The sequence below is a fragment of the Grampus griseus genome (genome assembly GCF_964374135.1).
Source record: "Grampus griseus genome assembly, chromosome: 19".
NCBI lineage: Eukaryota > Metazoa > Chordata > Mammalia > Artiodactyla > Delphinidae > Grampus > Grampus griseus.
Genome location: NC_139013.1, coordinates 56,667,147 through 56,687,743, shown reverse-complemented (window position 1 = coordinate 56,687,743; position 20,597 = coordinate 56,667,147). Strand labels below are relative to the sequence as shown.

The 20,597-nt window shown below is 44.2% G+C and overlaps 1 protein-coding gene and 1 long non-coding RNA gene across 2 annotated transcripts; both read right to left on the bottom strand.

The window, feature by feature from the left end:
• Nucleotides 1–264: 264 nt before the first annotated feature.
• On the bottom strand, nucleotides 265–14,292 carry MAP1LC3B (microtubule associated protein 1 light chain 3 beta). Its single transcript, XM_082676303.1, has 4 exons — nucleotides 14,161–14,292; nucleotides 5,917–5,972; nucleotides 3,243–3,349; nucleotides 265–2,076 (listed from the first exon to the last, which is right to left on the bottom strand). The coding sequence occupies exons 1-4, from the start codon at nucleotides 14,198–14,200 to the stop codon at nucleotides 1,902–1,904; spliced, it is 378 nt and encodes a 125-aa protein (XP_082532429.1). The 5' UTR covers nucleotides 14,201–14,292; the 3' UTR covers nucleotides 265–1,901.
• Nucleotides 14,293–14,694: 402 nt separating this feature from the next.
• LOC309836557 lies at nucleotides 14,695–18,992 on the bottom strand. The gene is made up of 3 exons (XR_014298167.1): nucleotides 18,935–18,992; nucleotides 18,416–18,477; nucleotides 14,695–14,781 (listed from the first exon to the last, which is right to left on the bottom strand). It is a non-coding gene; the product is annotated as an uncharacterized lncRNA (long non-coding RNA).
• Between the last annotated feature and the right edge of the window lie 1,605 nt (nucleotides 18,993–20,597).

Below are 20,597 nucleotides of genomic sequence, written 5' to 3'. Positions count from 1 at the left end.
GTCTCCCCGTACTGTGTGGCACATCTGTACCTTTAAGAGAATTGAGTTTTTTGAAGTCAGTCAGGACCTTGACCAATGCGAGCGAGGCGCTTATGACAAGGCAGAGACCTTCAGAGGTGGGTGTCCCTCCACCCTGGCACAGTGAAACCAGCCTCAGCACTCCTCATTGGAAAGGATATGACCCACTTGGCTGTGGATGGTATAGACTGCAAGTCTCAAATGCTAATCCATTAAACTGAACTTTGATGACAGTTTTTAGTTGTGCCTTTATTCACCTTAGTTCGTTAAAAATGTACTTGTTTTAAAGATCCTATAAATAGGGTAACCACCCACTAATGTGGGATATAAGTAAGTCACCCCTCTCAGCGTGGTACTTTTGTCTTTAAAAAGCATAGTTTCTTAAAGGAATCTTATCGGTCACATAGTAGTTACAAGAATGTCAGATATAATGATGTATACAATCTAAACAAGACAGGCTAATTAAGAATTTACATAATGTAAAAATATACATATTAAAAGTTAGCCACGTGGACAGATGCATGCATCGGGAAGAGTAGTTGATCGGGGTTGAGGGCCCATATGCGGTAATGTTGCTTTTTCTTCCTCAGTGACGATAAGTAACTGCCACTCACTGATACAAGTTGTCCACACACACGTCTAAATGCACAAGGGTTAATGGCGACCTGCCACTGTACAGTCTCAAGGGGGCCTGTGAGCCTTCTGCGACAGCTCTCACAAAAACAGTACATAGTGAACCCCATGCAGGTAGTAGGAAGCACTGGTTATTTATTCTAGTAGGACTCTGAAAATGCTTAACGTTTGACATTAATATCTGTGAAGAACATGTTTCCTTTTGCTATTTTCAAAACTGACATGCACATGGAGTGGGGGAATTCTGAGGACTGCTTGACCTAACTGTGATAACTGAAATACCCTTAAAGATACTTAATAACATATTTTAGTCACATACGTAACATAAAACACGGATCATCTACAGCTTTAAGCCAAAAGGTCGAGGAGGTGTATCTGAATTTTAATGCTTTTTGTTTCAGGATCCTGTAGCTTTCTACCTTTGTCCCGAAGAATGAAACGCATGGAACTGCTTGTTTATTTACCAAAGCAGGCACTATTTTGAGCTCTTAAGAGAATATTCAAAACAACAAAAAAATGTCATTCTCTTTCTCTAGGTCTTTTGAGAAACTTGACCAAAATTATAAATTATTCAAGGTTCCTGTTGAGCAGTGGTATTTTTCTGCGTTACTGCCTAGAGAACAAACCAAATGAAAACTTCATGACAAGAGCACTGATGTGAAATACGCTTATTAGCAATCAGGAACCCTGGACAGCAGCTCAGCTTTCTTATTCCCATACACTCGCGCCCACCCTGCTTTCTGCCAGCTATTACGGCAAGTGGGCTGGGGGTGGGGGTTGGCTATGCCTGACAATTTAGGCTTAAAGATCCTCTTAAGGAGATCTCTCTAGTTGAGTAGAAACCCTTCTATAAAAAGCTGGCAGGTTCTCTTCTCTAGAGAGAAGACTGAATGTCTCTCTGACTGCTCAAATTGCAAGTTCCTTTTGGGGGAAAAACATTAAAATAACTTGAAGGTCTATTTTATTGGCAACTTAGAATGCAAAGTATTTTATTTTTAAACTTCTAAATGTGAAAACAAGACAGCCTAGGTTAAATAATGAAGTTTCCCAAAGCTGAATATGCTCATTTGGAGCCCAGCTTTTCTGCCTGAAGTACAAAAAAACAACTTGCTAAAAACTCCTAGGCAGGAACACTACTACTGTTTTGATGATCTGTGATTAGGTGAACTGATCAATCTCAGTTGGTAACATCCCTTTTTTATTCCTTGGTAAGGGTTTAAATTCTAGAACAGACACATTTTCTTTTAGTCTTACACAGACAATTTCATTCCAAAAGTCTCCTGAGAGGCGTATACCATATACAGGAATCCATCTTCATCCTTCTCGCTTTCATACACTTCACAAATTGGCGTGGACACACTCACCATGCTATGTCCATTCACTAACAGGAAGAAGGCTTGATTAGCGTTGAGCTGTAAGCGCCTTCTGTTGAAAGAAAACGTTAAGAAATACTGATACATCAATACCTAGGGAGAATGTGTAAAAAATATCACCCACCCTGGATCAATATAAAAGTATAAAGATTTTGGGCTTCCCTGGTGGCGCAGTGGTTGAGAGTCCACCTGCCGATGCAGGGGAAATGGGTTCGTGCCCCGGTCCGGGAAGATCCCACGTGCCGCGGAGCGGCTGGGCCCGTGAGCCATGGCCGCTGAGCCTGCACGTCCGGAGCCTGTGCTCCACAACGGGAGAGCCCACAGCAGTGAGAGGCCCGCAAAAAAAAAAAGCGTACCGCCAAAAAAAAAAAAAAAAAAAAAGTACAAAGATTTTGTAAATGCTGCTTTTGGCAAAATGAAATATATGCCTTACGATGACTTGAATGTTTCTTCTCATAAGACACAGGATGTTTTCTACGACTATATGCATGGTAAGTATTAATGATAATCCTTGCTAGATCATTCTTACTACTTTCCTGAGGCCAGTTTTATTTATTTATTTTGCTAATTAATTATTTATTTGTTTTTGGCTGCGTTGGGTCTTTGTTGTGGTGCGCAGGGCTTCTCACTGTGGTGGCTTCTCTTGTTGCGGAGCACGGGCTCTAGGCACGCGGGCTTCAGTAGTTGTGGCTCGTGGGCTCCAGAGCGCGGGCTCAGTAGTTGTGGTGAATGGGCTTAGTTGCTCCACGGCATGTGGGATCTTCCCGGACCAGGGCTTGAACCCGTGTCCCCTGCATCGGCAGGCGGATTCTTAACCACTGCGCCACCAGGGAAGTCCTGAGGCCAGTTTTAAAACTAGTATGCTATCTGAGTAGCCACCAGTGTCTAATGTGATAAAAATAGTTCAAAATATAATTTACAAACTAAGATCTAAGCTGATGCAATTTATTACCATTGGACCACGTCTACATTCTCTTAACTTATTTTCCTATATAAAACTTTTCTGATTAAGAGACATCTACATAGATGTTATGATGAAAGGATCAGAAGGGACTTGAGATCCAGCAGGTAAGAAATAGAAAAACTCAGAAGTGAAATGTCTTACAGTTTTATTAAGTTGCATAGATTTTTATCAGAGCTAGACTGAAGATTTATCTGTAAGCCTGATAAAGAATGAGAAGTTACCCAAAGAAATAAAGTAAAAAGATGATAAAATACCTAATTATCTTGATGAGCTCACTCATGTTGACATGATCAGGCACCAGGAACTTTGTTTTATCCAGGACTGGAAGCTGCTTCTCACCTTTGTATCGTTCTATTATTACCTAGAAAAGAAGCCAGAAAAGTGATTTAAAAATAGCCGTTAACAAAGAAAAACCGGTAAGATACGTCCTGTGTTGTAGCTGGCACACGCCAAAATGGGGTTTAAAACAGCACTTCTGTTCCTTACGAAATATGGTGCACGAGCCAACATGTCTGCCGTCAGGGAGGGGCAAGGTAGCCCTGAGGTGGGGAAAGAAACTTTGCTATAAATTCTGGTATTTGGAACCATGAAAATATACTACCTAGTCAGAAAAAGACCCCAAGCCTTATAACAGCAGAGACGCTGGGTACCAGCTCTAAGTGTAAAGATCTGAATCTATGCCAGTTCTACATCACCATTTCCTGTGACATGACGAGAGTCTTTTAATAAAACTTTTATTAAAAGCGTAAGTAAGATCTTAACTCTGGTAAAAGACTCAAATCCTAACTAAATATTTGAGAAGCAGAGACCATGATTAGCTGGTCTGGAGATACTTTTTTTTTTTTTTGCAGAAGTCTCGAAGATCCTGCCATTTTGATAAAATATCCTTGATGAACTCTGCAGGGAACAAAAATAGTTCCACATTATGACTTGAAATAAATCCATTAGCTCCTTGCCATGCTTCCTCCTTTCCATAAAGGAAAAAATTTTTTCTAGTTCTAAGCCACTTTATGTAGTCTCTGACAGCAAACTGGTGACTGCCCTTGAGCCTCAATACTACCTGTTTACTGAGCACCAGAGACATCCTTCTCCACGTAGAGCAATTCTTTACCCTGTCATGACAATGAGAAGTTGTAAGATAGGAATGGAAAATCTTCAGAAGAGGGAAAAATGCTTGTATGTATATTGTTGCACTGCACGGGGCCTACATGAGGTTCTGTGTAAGGCCAGGTCAAGCTGTCGTCACCCTCCCTGGTAAGATCAATAGCTTTATCTCTGAGGTGTGTTCAGAACATGGTATCTACAAGTATGAATGTGACTTCTGTAAAAAACCTAAAACTACTAGCAGAAAAGATGACTGTAGATATATGCAGACATTCACATTTCAGAAGGAGGCTATGGAACAAATACTGGCAGACTGTTGGGCTGGCTGTTTGTCTCCAGTGACTGACGAGTACCTGCTAGCAAAGAGACACAGCAGGTACTCAAAAGTGAAGAAAAACCTTGAAAAGGAAATTACCCAGAAGCCTCATCCCCAGGCCGTATGTTGGCCCTGAGTGTGAAGACAGACTGAAATTTCCAACCAGTCCAAGAAACGTATCTTCTAACTACAGAATCCTACAGTCACGACACTGCTGAGCAGACCCATCCTATTCTCCCTTCTGTGCACCTCACAACCCCAGCCCCACTGATCTTCCCATCTTCTTTTCCCCCACTTTGGTATGAGATGATCAATCAGAAAGCCAACCATGAAAGCTTCTGCAGAATTTAGCAGTGGAGTTTCTTTGGAAGTGGTCTGTAAGAGGTAACAAGCATGTCCCCAGAATTATGCAAAATTTTCCAACCACATCGGTGGATTCTCTTCCCATTGTATAGATGAGGATATGGCAGCTCCTCTCAGAATTTTAGTAATGAGCCCAAGATCACTTAGCAACCTTGAACCTAAGGCCTGAACTCAGCCACTGTCTGAAGCCAAAAGCTCCTTGACCATTTCTCTCTAGACCTAGTGCCTCAGCAGAAACCTATTTAAGGTCCACCACCAAAGGATCCAGGGCACACAGGACACTGTTGGCTGGGCACAGCAATAAGCATCTGAGGTCCCTACACATCACAGGAGCAGCATCTTTCCTCAATCCTGCAAAGAAATAAAATATAAGGAGAGACTTCTTTCTCTGGGGCATCAAAGTCAGGCAGCCTGGAATGCGCCGTCACATTTAAATCTTGAGGGCTACTGATTTTCCCACAGCAGTAGTCTCTGCTTGCTTCAAAAGAGGGTGGATACCAACTTTCACTGATAAAATACCAACAGATCTAGCCCCTCTATCCCTTCCCCCGCAAGTAAAATACCCTTGATTTGTGAAGTGTGTAACATTAACACAGTAAACTCAGACTTAGGAGGAAACAGAATGTGATTAGATTAAACTGTAGATTAAGGTATCTCCATTCTAGGTCATGAAACTGACACACCATTTGCATAGCTGAGGATTCCTATAGAAACCCATCAGGTAGGGACTTCCCTGGTGGTGCAGTGGTTAAGAATCTGCCTGCCAAGGCAGGGGACACGGGTTTGATCCCCAGTCCAGGAAGATCCCACGTGCCACGGAGCAACTAAGCCCGTGCACCACAGGTACTGAGCCTGTGTGCCTAGAGCCTGTGCTCCACAACAAGAGAAGCCACCGCATGAGAAGCCTGCACACCTTAACGAAGAGCAGCCCCCCATCACCGCAACTAGAGAAAGCCTGTGTGCAGCAATGAAGACCCAACGCAGCCAAAAATAAATAAATAATCGAACAAATAAAAAATAAATAAATATAAATTAAAAAAAGAAACCCGTCAGTTAGTCGCACATAGCAGCACTGTCCTAAAGTTGTATTTAAGCCGTGCTCTTTCCCGCGTACATTAATAACAACTGAGACAGAGACTACCTACCGGGATTTTGGTAGGATGCTGCTCTCGGATAAGTCGGACATCTTCTACTCTTTGTTCTGCAAAGGAAAGGAAGAAACACAGGCATTATTAAGGGCCAAAAATGCAGCTTCTTTCCTGCATTTTTACCTGGTGACTTCCATATCTGAATCCACCTGTCCTTAGCTGTGGCAGAGCAAAGCAGTAAAGACATCTTCCCTAGAACTGAGAGAAACCAAACACTAACACTTCATACCTGGCAAAGGTTGGTATACAAGATTAACATACAGAAGTTGGTTGCATTTCTTTACATTAACAATGAGATATCAGAAAGGGAATGTAAAAAAAACTACCTTTTAAAATCACACCAGGGACTTTCCTGGTGACTCAGAGGTTAAGAATCTGCCTGCCAATGCAGGAGACACGCGTTCGAGCCCTGGTCTGGGAAGATCCCACATGCCGCAGTGCAACTAAGCCCGTGCACCGCAACTACCGAGCCCATGTACCTAGAACCCGTGCTCTGCAACAAGAGAAGCCACCGCAATAAGCCCACATGCTGCAACGAAGAGGAGCCCCCGCTCGCCACAACTAGAGAAAGCCTGTGCGCGGCAACAAAGACCCAACGCAGCCAGAAAAAAAAACAAAACAGAACAAAACACACCTTAGGAATAAAGCTGACCAAGGAGGTGAAAGAGTTATACACTGAGAACTATAAAACATTAATAAAAGAAATTAAAGATGATTCAAAGAAACAGATATCCCATGCCCTTTGATTGGAAGAATATTGGTGTTTGGTTTTTTTTGGCTGCACAGCATGTGGGATCTTAGTTCCCTGACCAGGGACTGAATGTGCACCCCCTGTATTGGAAGGGCAGAGTCTTAACCACTGGACTGCCAGGGAAGTCCCTGGAAAAATATTGTTAAAGTGGCCATACTACACAAAGCGATATACAGATTTAATGTGATCCCTATCAAATTACCCATGATATTTTTCACAGAACTAGAACAAATAATCCTAAAGTTTATACGGAACCATAAAAGACCCAGAATTGCCAAAGCAATCCTGAGGAAAAAGAGCAAAGCAGGAGGCATAACCCTCCTAGACCTCAGACAATACTACAAAGCTACAGTAACCAAAAGTGTGGTACTGGCACAAAAGCAGACATATGGATCAACAGAACAGAGCAGAGAGCCCAGAAATAAACCCACACACCTATGGTCAATTAATCTTCAACAAAGGAGGCAAGAATATACAATGGAAAAATGACAGTCTCTTCAGCAAGTGGTTCTGGGAAAGTGGGACAGCTGCATGTAAATCAATGAAGTTAGAACACACCTTCACACTACACACAAAAATAAACTCAAAATGGCTTAAAGACCTAAATGTAAGAGAGGACAACCATAAAACTCCTAGCTAGAAGAAAGCAGAGGTAAAACATTCTTTGACATAGATCACTGCAATGTTTTCATAGGTCAGTCTCCCGAGGCAATAAAAATAAAAGCAAAAATAAACAATGGGACCTAATCAAACTTACAAGCTTTTGCACAGCAAAGGAAACATTAAAAAAGAACCGAAAAGACAACCTACAGAATGGGAGAAAATACTTGCAAATGATGCGACCGACAAGGGCTTAATTTCCAAAATACACAAACAGGTCATACAACTCAACAAAACGAAGAACCCAATCAAAAAATGGGCAGAAGACCTAAATAGACATTTCTCCAAAGAAGACATCCACGAAGACATCCAATAGGCACATAAAAAGATGCTCAACATCACTAATTATTAGGGAAATGCAAATCAAAACTACAATGAGGTATCACCTCACACCCATCAGAATGGCCATCATCAAAAAGTCTACAAATAGGGCTTCCCTGGTGGCACAGTGGTTGAGAGTCCGCCCGCCAATGCAGGGAATGCGGGTTTGTGCCTTGGTCCGGGAAGATCCCACATGCCGCGGAGCAGCTAGGCCCGTGAGCCATGGCCGCTGAGCCTGCGCATCCAGAGCCTGTGCTCCGCAACGGGAGAGGCCACAACAGTGAGAGGCCCGTGTACCACAAAAAAAAAAAAAAAAAAAAGTCTACAAATAACAAATGCTGGAGAGGGTGTGGAGAAAAGGAAACCTTCCTACACTGTTGGTGGGAATGTTAGCTGGTGCAGCTGCTATGGAGAACAGCACGGAGGTTCCTCAAAAAGCTACAAATAGAGCTACCATATGATCCAGCAATTCCACTCCTGGGCATATATCCAAAGAAAACTCTAACTCAAAAAGATACATGTACCCCTATGTTCACAGCGGCACTATTCACAATAACCAAGGCATGGAAGCAACCTAAATGTCCATCAACAGAGGAATGGATAAAGAAGATGTGTTACATACATACAATGGAATACTACTCAGCCAAAAAGAATGAAATAATGCCATTTGCAGCTACGTGGATGGACCTAGAGATTATCATACAAAGCGAAATAAGTCAGAAAGAGAAAGACAAACACCATATGATATCAGTTGTACATGGAGTCTAAAATATGACACAAATGAATTTATCTATGAAACAGAAATAGACTAACAGACGTAGAGAACAGACTTCTGGTTGCCAAGGCGGACCAGGGTGGGGAGTGCTGGATTGGGAGTTTGGGACAAACAGATGCAAACTACTATATACAGAATGGATAAACAACAAGGTCCTATTTTATAGCACAGGGAACTATATTCAATATTCTGTAATAAACCATAATAGAAAAGAAAAAAGATTCAGTGAGAATGTTGGTACGCCCCTTGCAAATATCTGGCACATAGTAAATGCTTAATAAATGCTAGGTGTTATTAAATAAAAAATGAGGGGCTTCCCTGGTGGCGCAGTGGTTGGGAGTCCGCCTGCCGATGCAGGGGACACAGGTTCGTGCCCCGGTCCGGGAGGATCCCACATGCCGCGGAGCGGCTGGGCCCGTGAGCCATGGCCGCTGAGCCTGTGCTCTGCAGCGGGAGAGGCCACAGCAGTGAGAGGCCCGCGTACCGCAAAAAAAAAAAAAAAAAAGGAAATAATGCCACTTGCAACAACATGGATGGACCTAGAGATTATCATAGTAAGTCAGACAGAGAAAGACAAATATCATATATGGTATCACATGTAAAATCTAAAAAATAATACAAACGAACTTATTTACAGTAAAAGGGTCTGGAGGGCTTCCAGGTGGCAGGAGAGTGCAATCACCAAACTCCATGGAGACAGAAGCTCCTGTGCTCAGCACTCTTCCGTACCTTACCCCATGTATCTCTTCATTCAGCTGTTCACCTGCTATGCTTTAATATCCTTTGCAATAATCTGATAATCTAGTAACTAAAGGCTTTTCCTGAGCTCTGGGAGCCACTCTAGTAATTTAATCAAACACAAGGTGGTCTTGTGAAACTGATTTATAGCTAGTCAGAGCAAGGACCTGTACTTGCAATTAGCCTTTGGTGGGGGGCGGGGGGGGCTGTCAGGTGGGACGGAGCCCTTAACCTGCTGGATCTGAGGCTATCACCAGGTAGCGCTAGAATTGAGTTAAACTGGATGACAACTAGCTGAACTGCTTGTCTGGTGTCAGAAGTGAGCCGCAGTGTTTATGGAGTACTGCAGAGCAGAGGGGACACAAAGGAAGAGTTTTCCTTTCTATCATCCTTAGAACCCCGCTCTATTTCTAGGAGTGTCATGGATACTTCAGCATTTCTCTCAGCCCTAAGACCTGTCCCTATGTCTGTGCTACCCCAGAAAAGACGCTCTACCATCTACACTTAGCTATCAGCCATCTTCACAACAAAAACCTCCATCTTGTCAGAGTAGATTTCACAAGCAAGCGGAAATCACAATTTAATTAATTCACTGTAGCCAATAAATAGTAAGTTTAATACACCCCGAAATGTTTCACATTTAAAAGCTCTTCCAAAAAAATTTAAAAGGTTCAAGGAATCATTCAGGCATAAGGGGGAGAGAATTTTTTATGCAAGGAAAACAGGTTTATTTTGGTGAGTGGAGCAGGAAAAAATAAAATGGGCTGTAAATGTGGGGCTTCAAAGTCAAACTACAGCGTCAAAAGTTTTATCTTGATTTATCCCCCAAATTTGATCCAAAAAGGAAGGCAAAAATGATTATTTTCATTAAAGGTGAGACAACAGAGGAAGACAAGTGACTTCCCTAAGGTGAAAAGAGTAGTACCAAAGTCCTGCAGGAATGTCTTTAGCATCCTGGCCAGTTGTAATGAAAATCCAGTGGTGAGCCCAGAGTGATTAAATAAATATGGTATACGCTGAGGCCTAACTCTGAATAGAAGGCTGTTTTTAGAAGCCAACAGTATATTTAACAAAAGCATTACCAACGCCACTGGATCAAAGGCACACGAGAGCACTTCTTTTACTCAATTATCTTCTTAATGCTGTGATGATCTGTTTATCATTTGCCTTTCTCAACAGACTGCCCCTGGCGGTCAGGGAGCCAGCTCTAGTCATGTCTGTATCCCCAGGGCTCAGGCTTGTACATGGATGATATACTTCCCCAGATGCCTCTTCCTGTCTCTAAGACCGCTTATAAGCCTTACAAAAATAGAAACTAGGAGTCTAAGGTGTCTTATTTGCAAAGATGCTTTGAGATAGATTCCCTAGGGCATTTAAAGTAAGGCTTACATATATTTTCCAGGATTTAGTTCACTGAAGTGGAACCATAAATATTTTCCCCAATACGCCTATAAATAAAAAACATAAAATCCCACCCATCAGTGAGTGACACAGCTTAAGAGCAGGGAGTGTTACCTAGGTGTTGGCATAAATCTCCTTCTCCAGTCTCCCTGTTACATAGCTGGAGCTATTTATTCTAGACCATCACATGAACTTCCGAGACATGCAGACCTTTTGTTATTGATGGTGAAGCTTAAGATCTAGGTTTAACATTGAATCTCAGCAAAATGATGTCTAGGAGACAGATGTGTTATTAAACTAGGGCAACCCTAGAAGAAAATGGAGTGAGATTATGACATTTGAGAAGACTGAATCCAAAAATGTTTGCTCAAATACAACTTCTGAAGTTGATAAAAATTTTCAAACCATTTGTAGGGAAACACTATCGCCTCTTGACTCAGAGTGTTGGCCCACTTCATGTACTGAAATGATGGCTACCTACTGGAGGACAGAATTCCTATCAGAAGGGTACAAGTCCAGACTCTGCCACTAGGTGGACCATGATTTCCACCTCTCAGGGCCCCACCCAGTTTCTTTGGCCACAAAAGTAAGTGGTTGTTTTGGGCGAGCCCTAAGATTCATCTCAACCCTTTTAACCCTTGTAGAATATATCACAGCAGAGATATACTCAATTTTTAATTAACCTAAACTCACTCACTTGGGAACAGTACTGTTCAAGCTAACTGGGGCTGGTCTTAGTGTCTATAAAAAAGGTATCTCCGGGGCTTCCCTGGTGGCGCAGTGGTTGAGAGTCTGCCTGCCGATGCAGAGGACACGGGTTCGTGCCCCGGTCTGGGAAGATCCCACATGCTGCGGAGTGGCTGGGCCCGTGAGCCATGGCCGCTGAGCCTGCGCGTCCGGGCCTGTGCTCCGCAACGGGAGAGGCCACAACAGTGAGAGGCCCGCGTACCGCTAAACAAAAAAAAAAAACAAAACAAAAAAGGTATCTCCAGGGCTTCCCTGGTGGCGCAGTGGTTGAGAGTCTGCCTGCCGATGCAGGGGACGCGGGTTCGTGCCCCGGTCCGGGAGGACCCCACATGCCGCGGAGCGGCTGGCCCCGTGAGCCATGGCCACTGAGCCTGCGCGTCTGGAGCCTGTGCTCCGCAACGAGAGAGGCCACAACAGTAAGAGGCCCACATACCGCAAAAAAAAAAAAAAAAAAGGTATCTCCAAACAACTTATTTCCCTCATTTACTGTGTTACAAATCTCTGAAAATTGTCAGTGCTGATTACCATAATCAGTAGCAAGGAAAGGCAGTAGCCATTAAATGATGTGATATTTTTCTGCAAAATGACTCTGTTTTAAAAAATTATTTTTATTTATTTGGCTGTGTTGGGTCTTCATTGCCGTACGTGGGCTTTCTCTAGTTGCGGCGAGCAGGGGCTACTCTTTGTTGAGGTGTGCGGGCTTCTCACTGTGGTGGCTTCTTGTTACGGACACAGGCTCTAGGCACGCGGGCCTCAGTAGTTGTGGCACGTGAGCTCAGTAGTTGTGGGTCACAGGCTCTAGAGCGCAGCCTCAGTAGTTGTGGCGCACAGGCTTAGCTGCTCCGCGACATGTGGGATCTTCCTGGACCAGGGCTCGAACCTGTGTCCCCTGCATTGGCAGGCGGATTGTTAACCACTGCGCCACCAGGGAAGCCCTGCAAAATGACTATTAAAGAGCGCTTTTAAAAAAAGGGGGGGACGGGGTTAATCCTAGGAGTTCTCTTCACAAGGAGAAAATTTTCCTTTTTTATTTTATCTATGAGAAGATGCATGTTAGCTGAACCTATTATGGTAATCATTTCACAATATATGTAAACCAAGCCATCATGCTGAATACCTTAAATTTATACAGTGATGAATGTCATTTCTCAATAAAAGTAGAAAAAAAAGAATCAGAGTCAGGAGACCAGGGAGAAAAAAAGGAGGAGTGGGAGTAAAGGTGAACAAAGAGGAAACTCCACAAATACACTAATGGAGAAAAAAATGAGGCATACCTGCTGGTCTACCCTCAAGGCCACAGGCACCAGGGGAATTCCTTCTAATTCGCTATTTTATTCTCATTTATTCTCACTTTTATTCTAGTTATTCCTCACTTTTCCTACTCTTACCACCTACTCTTCTTGAGTGATTTTTCTAGATAACCTAAAAATACTCTAAGCAAAAAGAAAGTAACTATAGTATTGGTCATGAGAAAATGGGCATCTTTCCCATACAAATGTCCCCAGTTAGCTTTCAATGCCAGAGTCTGTAAGGACAGAAGCCAGATACAACGGCAAATCTGCTCTAAATGCTGTTCTCATGGCTGCATAAAAAGTAAGCAATATTCATGAGTATCAACTTGAGTTCATGAAAGTCACTAAAGAGAAAATTTCTTTAAAAAAAAAAAAGACACGTCTAAGTTTTGCTAACCAACCGCTTCAAGAGGCTGAAAGGATATGCTCCACAGGTCAGCGTGAATTTCATCTACTGGAGCTTCCAAGGCACAAGAAACAATTATCAATAACGAGATCTGCAAAACCATATCCTAGCTCAAGTGAATGCTCGGCTCTTTCTAGACTCCAGGAAACTAGACAAAAGTAGACGAAAGCGATACTTACTGCTCAAGCTCTTAAAGATTAGAGCAGGAAGGAACGCTGGTGCCGCCCTACTCCACCTGGCCTTCCAGGGCTGAGATAAACAAGCCCTACACGGAGATATGCAAGGAGGCCACGTTGTTACTGCAGAACTGTCTTGCTTAAAGGGAGCACCAATCACTTCCTTCCCATGGGTTTTGTGGAGGAGTAAATATTGTGATGGTGTCACCTCCAGTTTCAACCAAATGCCAGCAAGCTAAGTGGGGATTCTAGCCTGAACTGGGAGAGAACGGATTCGCCGCTGCTCTCAAAGAATGCTGTCGCCCGCCGGTTAGAAGAGCCACCCACCCTAGCTCTTGTGCCACAAATAGGACCAAGACGTCCCGGCCACGCGGGGCTGCAGGGGAAGGGGCAGGCGTGAGGAGGCGCGGCCTCGGAGTCACTCCTCTCCACGGAGGGCCTGACGCGTAAAGGGACCAGGTGTCACCCGGACGACGCACCAGAAGACGACTGCCTTGCACCCCCGCTGCCACCACTTCGGAGAACCTGTCCCAGCCCGACGCCCGGGCCAGCCTCCCCTACAAGGAGGGCACCCCCTGCGCGGCTCGCGCTCGTCTCGTCCTGGGGACCTAACACCCCAGGGCTGGAGGGCTGACGGGCCCCGAGCCCACCACCCGCCCGGCCTCCCGGGGCCAAAAGGTGATTCAGCAGCTCCGCGCCAGTGCGCCCTCGGCCCCTCGGCCCCCGCACTCCGGCCCCTCGGGCCCGCAGTCCCCTGGGCCCGGCAGCCCTCGGCCAGTCAGGCCCCCGCCTCGGCCCTTCGGCCGCCCGGGCCCGGCCCTCCCGCAGCCCCCGCCTCAGCCTGGCTCAGCCCCTCAGCCCTCGGCACCTCGGCCCGTCCGCCCTCTCCGGAGCCCCTCCGCCAGGGCCGGCCCCACCGCCTCGGCCCCTCAGGCCCCCGACCCTCCGTCAGCGGCCGGCCCCGCGGCACCCACCGAAGGTTCGGCGCTGTTTGAAGGTTTTCTCCGACGGCATGGCGCGGCAGCCTGGGCGGGGGCGGCGAGGTCGAGAGTCCCGGCGGCTCCAGGCGGTGGCTGAGACGGTTCCGACTGTGGCGACAGCGACGGCTCTTGTGTCTTCTCAGCCCGCAGCCGCGTCAGGTGACCTGCGCGGCGTCCCGGGAGGCGGGGCCAGGAGCGGGCCGCCGCCGTCGCCATGGCGGGCGTGGCGGAAGCAGGACGAGCGCCGCGGCGGGGGAGGGGTCGGGGCTGGCGGGAGTGGGGGCGGTCGGCGGCCCGCGTGGGGAGCGCGAGCGCTGGATCAGCCTGTGACCCGCGGAAAGGCGCCGCGCAGACACGCACGGTGCTGCCCCTGCGGCCGAGCTTCCGCGACTCGGCCTCGCTCCTGTTCCCGGTGCCGGTTCTGATGCCTGGTGATGTTTGCTCCTGAAAATAAAGGGGTGTTGTGCCCCTGCCTCCTTTGGGGCTGCTGGTGCTTTTCCGCCCGCGGCTTTTTGTGTCTTTGTTTTCGTTGGCTTCCACGTCAAGTACGTCTCAGTTTTCTCTTCTTTTTTAAGGAAACTGTCCACTGGTAACTTCCGGCACGCATTGTCCCAACTAGGAAAAGAACCGCAACTGTGTTATTTCAGGTTATGGTCGGTAAAGTCCGGCCCTGGAGAAAGTCCGTGCCCTGAGCTCGGCATCCGACCTCAGGTAACTCAGGTGGTCGAATGAGCCCTGGGCATTACCTTCGCTGACAGGGCGCGGGCCTGCCCACACCTGGGCAGGGTTCACTGCCTTTCATTCATCTCTGCTGGTCTCAGATACGGAGTCTTACCCGTGTTCACACCGCTCAGTCTTTCAAACACTAACTAGCTGAGCTACCTTGAATACGTAACCATTTTTCTCAGTCTCCGACTCGTGTGTAAGAGGGCAATACTATTTTAGAACTCCAAGTGCTTTCTGAGGAGCAAATGAAAGGGGCCTGGTAGAATATAGATACTACGCAACGTTTAGTTATCAAATCAGTTATTGCCCAACTCAGACATCTGATAAACAGGTATCTGAATGAACAGCACGTGATTCTTTGGCTGTTTTTGCTGTTTAATATTTCATACTTTGAAAGTATTTTCCCCTTTTTGAGTTTGTAAAAGCCTTTCTTAAAATGTCTGTTTCATAAAGTAATTGGATTGTGCTAATATACAGTTATTATACAAACATACAAAACCTACTAAAATATATTTCTCAAAGGGGTTCCAATGCACGTGAAATTTCTTTCTTTACAGAGTAGCCAATTATCTTCTATAATTAGCTGCCAGAACAGTGATGTTAGTTGTAGCTCTGTACTGTGCCACTATTTACGAAAGAAAAGTGCATTTGTGCATATGTCACTTTCCCAGGTTTTTTTTTTTCTCCTTTCTGTCACAGCTCTTTACCTTGAAAAATCTCTAATAGTGTACAGTTAATAAAGATGACTTAAACATTCTGTCTGTTTTCCAGTGTTCCAAAGGAAGGTTTTAAGCTCCAAGTGTACTATCTTGGTTGTTTTTGATTTATTCTGTGACGATGAGGGGGGCGCGGGGAAATCCAGTAAGTGTACCTACCTTCTGCCAGACACAGAATGATCAGTTTCGAAGTCTTAAATGATTGCGTGGACTGTGTATTGCTTTCTTTTCTGGGTTTTTATGATATTGAGTATTGACTGGTGAGTGCTTTTTTGGCTTAATTGGTAGTTTGTAAGAAATGGACTTTTTGTTCCCTTGCTGGACAACTGTTCCAAATGCAAGAGGAGTGAAAAAAAAAAATCGATATCAGGCATCTGGAGCTGGGGGGAGGGGAAGGAGAGTTTCATATTTTCCCAGTCCCTTAGGCATCCATAAAGCTTTACCAAATAACCTCAGGCCTTGGGTTCACTGCCCCAGGGATTACCTCAAGGGCTGTGATAGAGATGGGACAGGATTACTCTTTGTGATTTTCAAGTACTGAAGTGCACATTTACAGTGATTGCTATGCTATTATCTCCACTTTCTACTTGAATCTAAAACCACACTTCCCTATAGGTGTCTCAGAAAAATCATCCAGAGCAGTTGGTGTGTAAAGGTGTCTCATGAGCGTGTAAGAACAACATATTGAAATAAAATATAAATTAGTTTACTAATTTAGTCATATGCAAATAAATATCAATCAAGAAGTACCATAACTTCATGTAAAATTTGAAAACAAGTGTGCTTGAGTGTATGTGAAAAATTTCATGTGCCCCCAGATTGCAGTTTTGTTTTTGTTTAGTTTTGGCTGTGCCATGTGGCATGAGGGATCTTAGTTCCCCGACCAGGGATGGAACCCGTGCCCCCTGCAGTGGAACTGCAGAGTCTTAACCACTGGACCACCAGGGAAATCTCCCCCCAGATTGCAGTTTAATATATGTTCGACGTAGTAAATGATATTCAGAGTGGTAAATTAATATCATGATCTATTTTAAGCTAGTTAATATAAGAATAGTACGGTTTATTTTTAAACGATTAACAAATATTACTCTTCTTTGAAATAATCCACATACAGTAGAAAAGACCGCATCTGTCATGTGAATTTATTCAGTGTTTTCTCCAGAAATCTCATGGTACTCTTAAGCTATTAAATAATCATTCTAGAAAACCAAGCAGTGTCAGTTTTAAGTAACTCTTGCCCTATTTCTTTCTATAAGGTAACAGCTAGAAATTGAATATGATGTCCCAGCATTAGTGAAGTAACATGCTGTAAATCATGCTGTCTCGCTATTTCTAAGAATCTGTTAAACGAGGCATGAAAAAAAAACAAAAACACGAAGCGTGAAACATTAACTGGCGGGGCAGAACACGTTAGGGTTATTTTGCCACACTCAGTATGGAGGGCAAGTCACACTGAGAGTTAGTTCAGCTCTTCAGGCCTGCCCGGCCTGTCCTGCCTCTCTTCTTTCTGATTGGGAAAGATATTCCACCCTCCTTGCTGTCTGGGCCACTATTGGCCAGTGGTCCAATCAGTCTTGTGTCATCTCTGCTCTTTAGCTAAAGTAAACAAACAAGTATTGCTCAAGAGCAGTGTTCCCGCTGTTCTCAGAAAGGACTCAGCCAGGAGGGTTTTGCAGTTGATGCTCCATAGCTTGCAGTCCTTAGGAGTGTCTTCACCAGGTCCAGGAGGGATTGTCCGAAGCGAGAAAGGCACCATGTGGAAGTGCTTCCTCTCCCAGGACGCTCTGGCTCTGGTGTACAACTTCAGAAACCAGCACACTGGTGCATGCAGGAAAGTGATCTCAAATCACTCCTAAAACCTAACATTGTCTCTTAAGTGAGTGTGTAACAACTAATGGAGCTGGCAGGCATTCCACAGGGTTTTCTCTGTTGTAGTTTTTTGCTTGTTTAATTCCAAACAAATTCTGAAGGATTGCTATTTTTCCAGCTTTTTGCCCATGTTGGGACTAAAGGATGTAATCATTGAGACTCTTATTTCACACCTCAAACCTCTTGTTTAGCCTTTGAATATTTTCCCTTCTTTCCATTCACCTTGACTGTTTCTTCTGAGCAGTGGGCAAGATGCCATTTTTTCACATCTGGATTCTGAGAACCAGCATGGGGAAAGTTAACAGGGTTTTCTTAAGTTCGAGAACTACTACTTTCAGGGGCAACCTGAAAGAACGACTACTTTTGAGGCAACCAATTGAGAAATGCCTCGTCCTGTACTCTACTAATTTCCTTAGTTGTTACCAGTTCTCACTAACAAAGACTTCATTCTTATATTCCCGACATACTGTTAAAACAAATGATCTCTTGGTGCAGCCGCTGTGGAGGACAGTATGGAGGTTTCTCAAAAAATTAAAAATAGACCTACCATATGACTCAGCAGTTCCACTCCTGAATATATGTCTGAAAAAAACCCCACTAATTCGAAAAGATATATGCACCCCAATGTTCATAGCAGCATTATTTACAATTGCCAAGATATGGAAGTAACCTAAATGCCCATCAAGAGATGAATGGATAAAGATGTGATATATATATGTATATATATATATATATATATATGTATACACACACACACACACACACACAATGGAATACTACTCAGCCATAAAAAAGAGCAAAATTTTTCCATTTGCAGCAACATGGATGGATTGGAGGGCATTATGCTAAGTGAAATAAGCCAGACAAAGACAAATACTGTATGATATCACTTATACGTGGTATGAGTAAAAAATACAACAAACTAGGCAGCTACTCACCTGAGTCTGCCCACTCTCCCACTGAGATGGTACTTTCGCTTAGTAAATCCTCACTTTGCTTTCTTGAAAAAAAATAATGAAATTAAAAATACAACAAACTAGTGAACATAACAAAAGAGAAGCAGACTCACAGATATAGAGAACAAACTAGTGGTTACCGCTGGGGGGGGCAATATAGGAGTGGGAGAGAGGGAGGCACAAATTTTTGGGTGTCAGACAGGCTCAAGGATGTATTGTACAACATGGGGAATAGAGCCAAAATTTTGTAATAACTGGAAATAAAAAGTAAGCCTTAAAATTGTATAGAATTTTTAAAATTTTCCATAAAAAGGGCCTCTTCTATCTAGGTTTTTCTCATTTATGAATGTATCCTCCTTAGCGTTCTTTGTAAGGGATACAGTTCTATATAAGGGATTGTAAAAGTTCAAAGGACGCAAAGCTTTCAGGGTTCAATGTGTAATAGTTCTCTGCTACAGCCTAACTCTTCGCCTCTGGTTCCTCTCCACCGATATGGATTACCCAAGCTCTCACGGCCATCCTTTTCTTTCTGTTCTGATGGTCAGCACAAATTCCATCCTTTCACACCTTTGTGGGTTATTGTACACAGCGCTCTGTCGTTCCTGCTGTCAAGAATATATAGATTTAGAGGTATCTTTTCACTGAATTATGCATTATTCAAATTATGAACATACGTTAACCATTCTTCTAAAGATGGAAATTTTTGTACATTTTAATGTACTCTAAACTGTATTTTATTAATAGGACCTGAGAATACTCTATTTTATTAATAGGAGAATACTGTATTTTATTAATTGGTGAATACTGTATTTTATTAATAGGACCTAGTAGGGAGTAGATAGATTTAAGAAAACAAACTGATTGAAATATACAACAGCAAAGTTCATGCTTTACAATCTATGGGTCCACAGAGAACATAGCATGTAGGTTAGTCAGGCATTCTATAAATATTTATTACATTAGTTAATGCATTTCTGTTTGCTGGGAGACTTGCTAGCTTGGATGGTTCAGGTGATAAATCCACTAGTCTTCTCTAAATCTGGTTCACGTTCCTCACTTTTTAGCCTTCTAGCCAGTTTATCATTTGTTCCTTTTTCATTGAACATTTAGTCAGTACACATTTGCTGATTACATGATGTGTGTTAGCAGGTCTATCATGTGACAGGAGATACATCTAGTAAGGCTGCTACTAAAGGAAGCAAATGTTTGTAACAAAACAAATGATGGTGCTGTAATAAAGGGACATTCTGAGAAGGGGTGGCTGTTTACTGGCATAGACTGGGGAGAGGGTTCTCCTGGCAGAGGAGACAGCTTGAACAAGGGGCAGACACGGTGAGTTTCAGTAGAGACACAGGAGATGACGCCAGACTGGGAAGTTAGGACAGGATTGTGAGGTACTTTGTGTGATGTCATAAGAAGTCAAATATTTCTAAATAGGTGAGTGAAGTGATGAGTATGCTTTTGTTTATGTGTTGCTATTTGCAGGAAGAGAGTTCTGATAACAGGGTGGAGGACAGTTTGAAAAACCGTTGAGATACAGGGAGGGCAGGTACATGTTTTTCTTTTTTTTTTTGAGTGCGGAGTCTTTTTTTTTTGAAAAATTTATTTATTTTTATTTTTGGCTGTGTTGGGTCTTCATTGCTGCGCACGAACTTTTCTCTAGTTGCGGCGAGCTGGGGCTACTCTTCGTTGCAGTGCGCGGGCTTCTCATTGGATGGCTTCTCTTGTTGTGGAGCACGGGCTCTAGGCGTGCGGGCTTCAGTAGTTGTGGCACGTGGGCTCAGTGGTTGTGGCTCGCGGGCTCTAGAGCGCAGGTTCAGTAGTTGTGGGGCACGGGCTTAGCTGCTCCGTGGCACGTGGGGTCTTCCCGGACCAGGGATTGAACCCGTGTCCCCTGCATTGGCAGGTGGATTCTTAACCACTGCGCCACCAGGGAAGTCCCTACATGTTGTTTTTCAATTGCCTGGAGTTGAGATGGTCGAGGTTTGAAGTACAGAATGGTTACTTCTGTCAGAAGATGAACTTCCTTGTTTATGGGATTCTGTGGACTGGGGTAGGCAGCCCTCTCTTCTGCTTGGAGACCTCCTTAGGGAGGTAGTGAATAGCCAGGACCTTGTGGAGGCTGGGCCCAGGGAACTGGCGCGGTCACTATTTTCTATTTGAG

Coding starts and splice junctions, on each gene's coding strand:
- MAP1LC3B (XM_082676303.1), bottom strand. CDS start 14,200: ATGCCGTCGGAGAAAACCTTCAAACAGCGCCGAACCTTCG. Junction 3,350..5,916: donor AGCATCCTACCAAAATCCCG/GTAGGTAGTCTC, acceptor CTTCTTTTCTAG/GTAATAATAGAACGATACAA. Junction 2,077..3,242: donor GAGCTCATCAAGATAATTAG/GTATTTTATCAT, acceptor TTCTTTCAACAG/AAGGCGCTTACAGCTCAACG.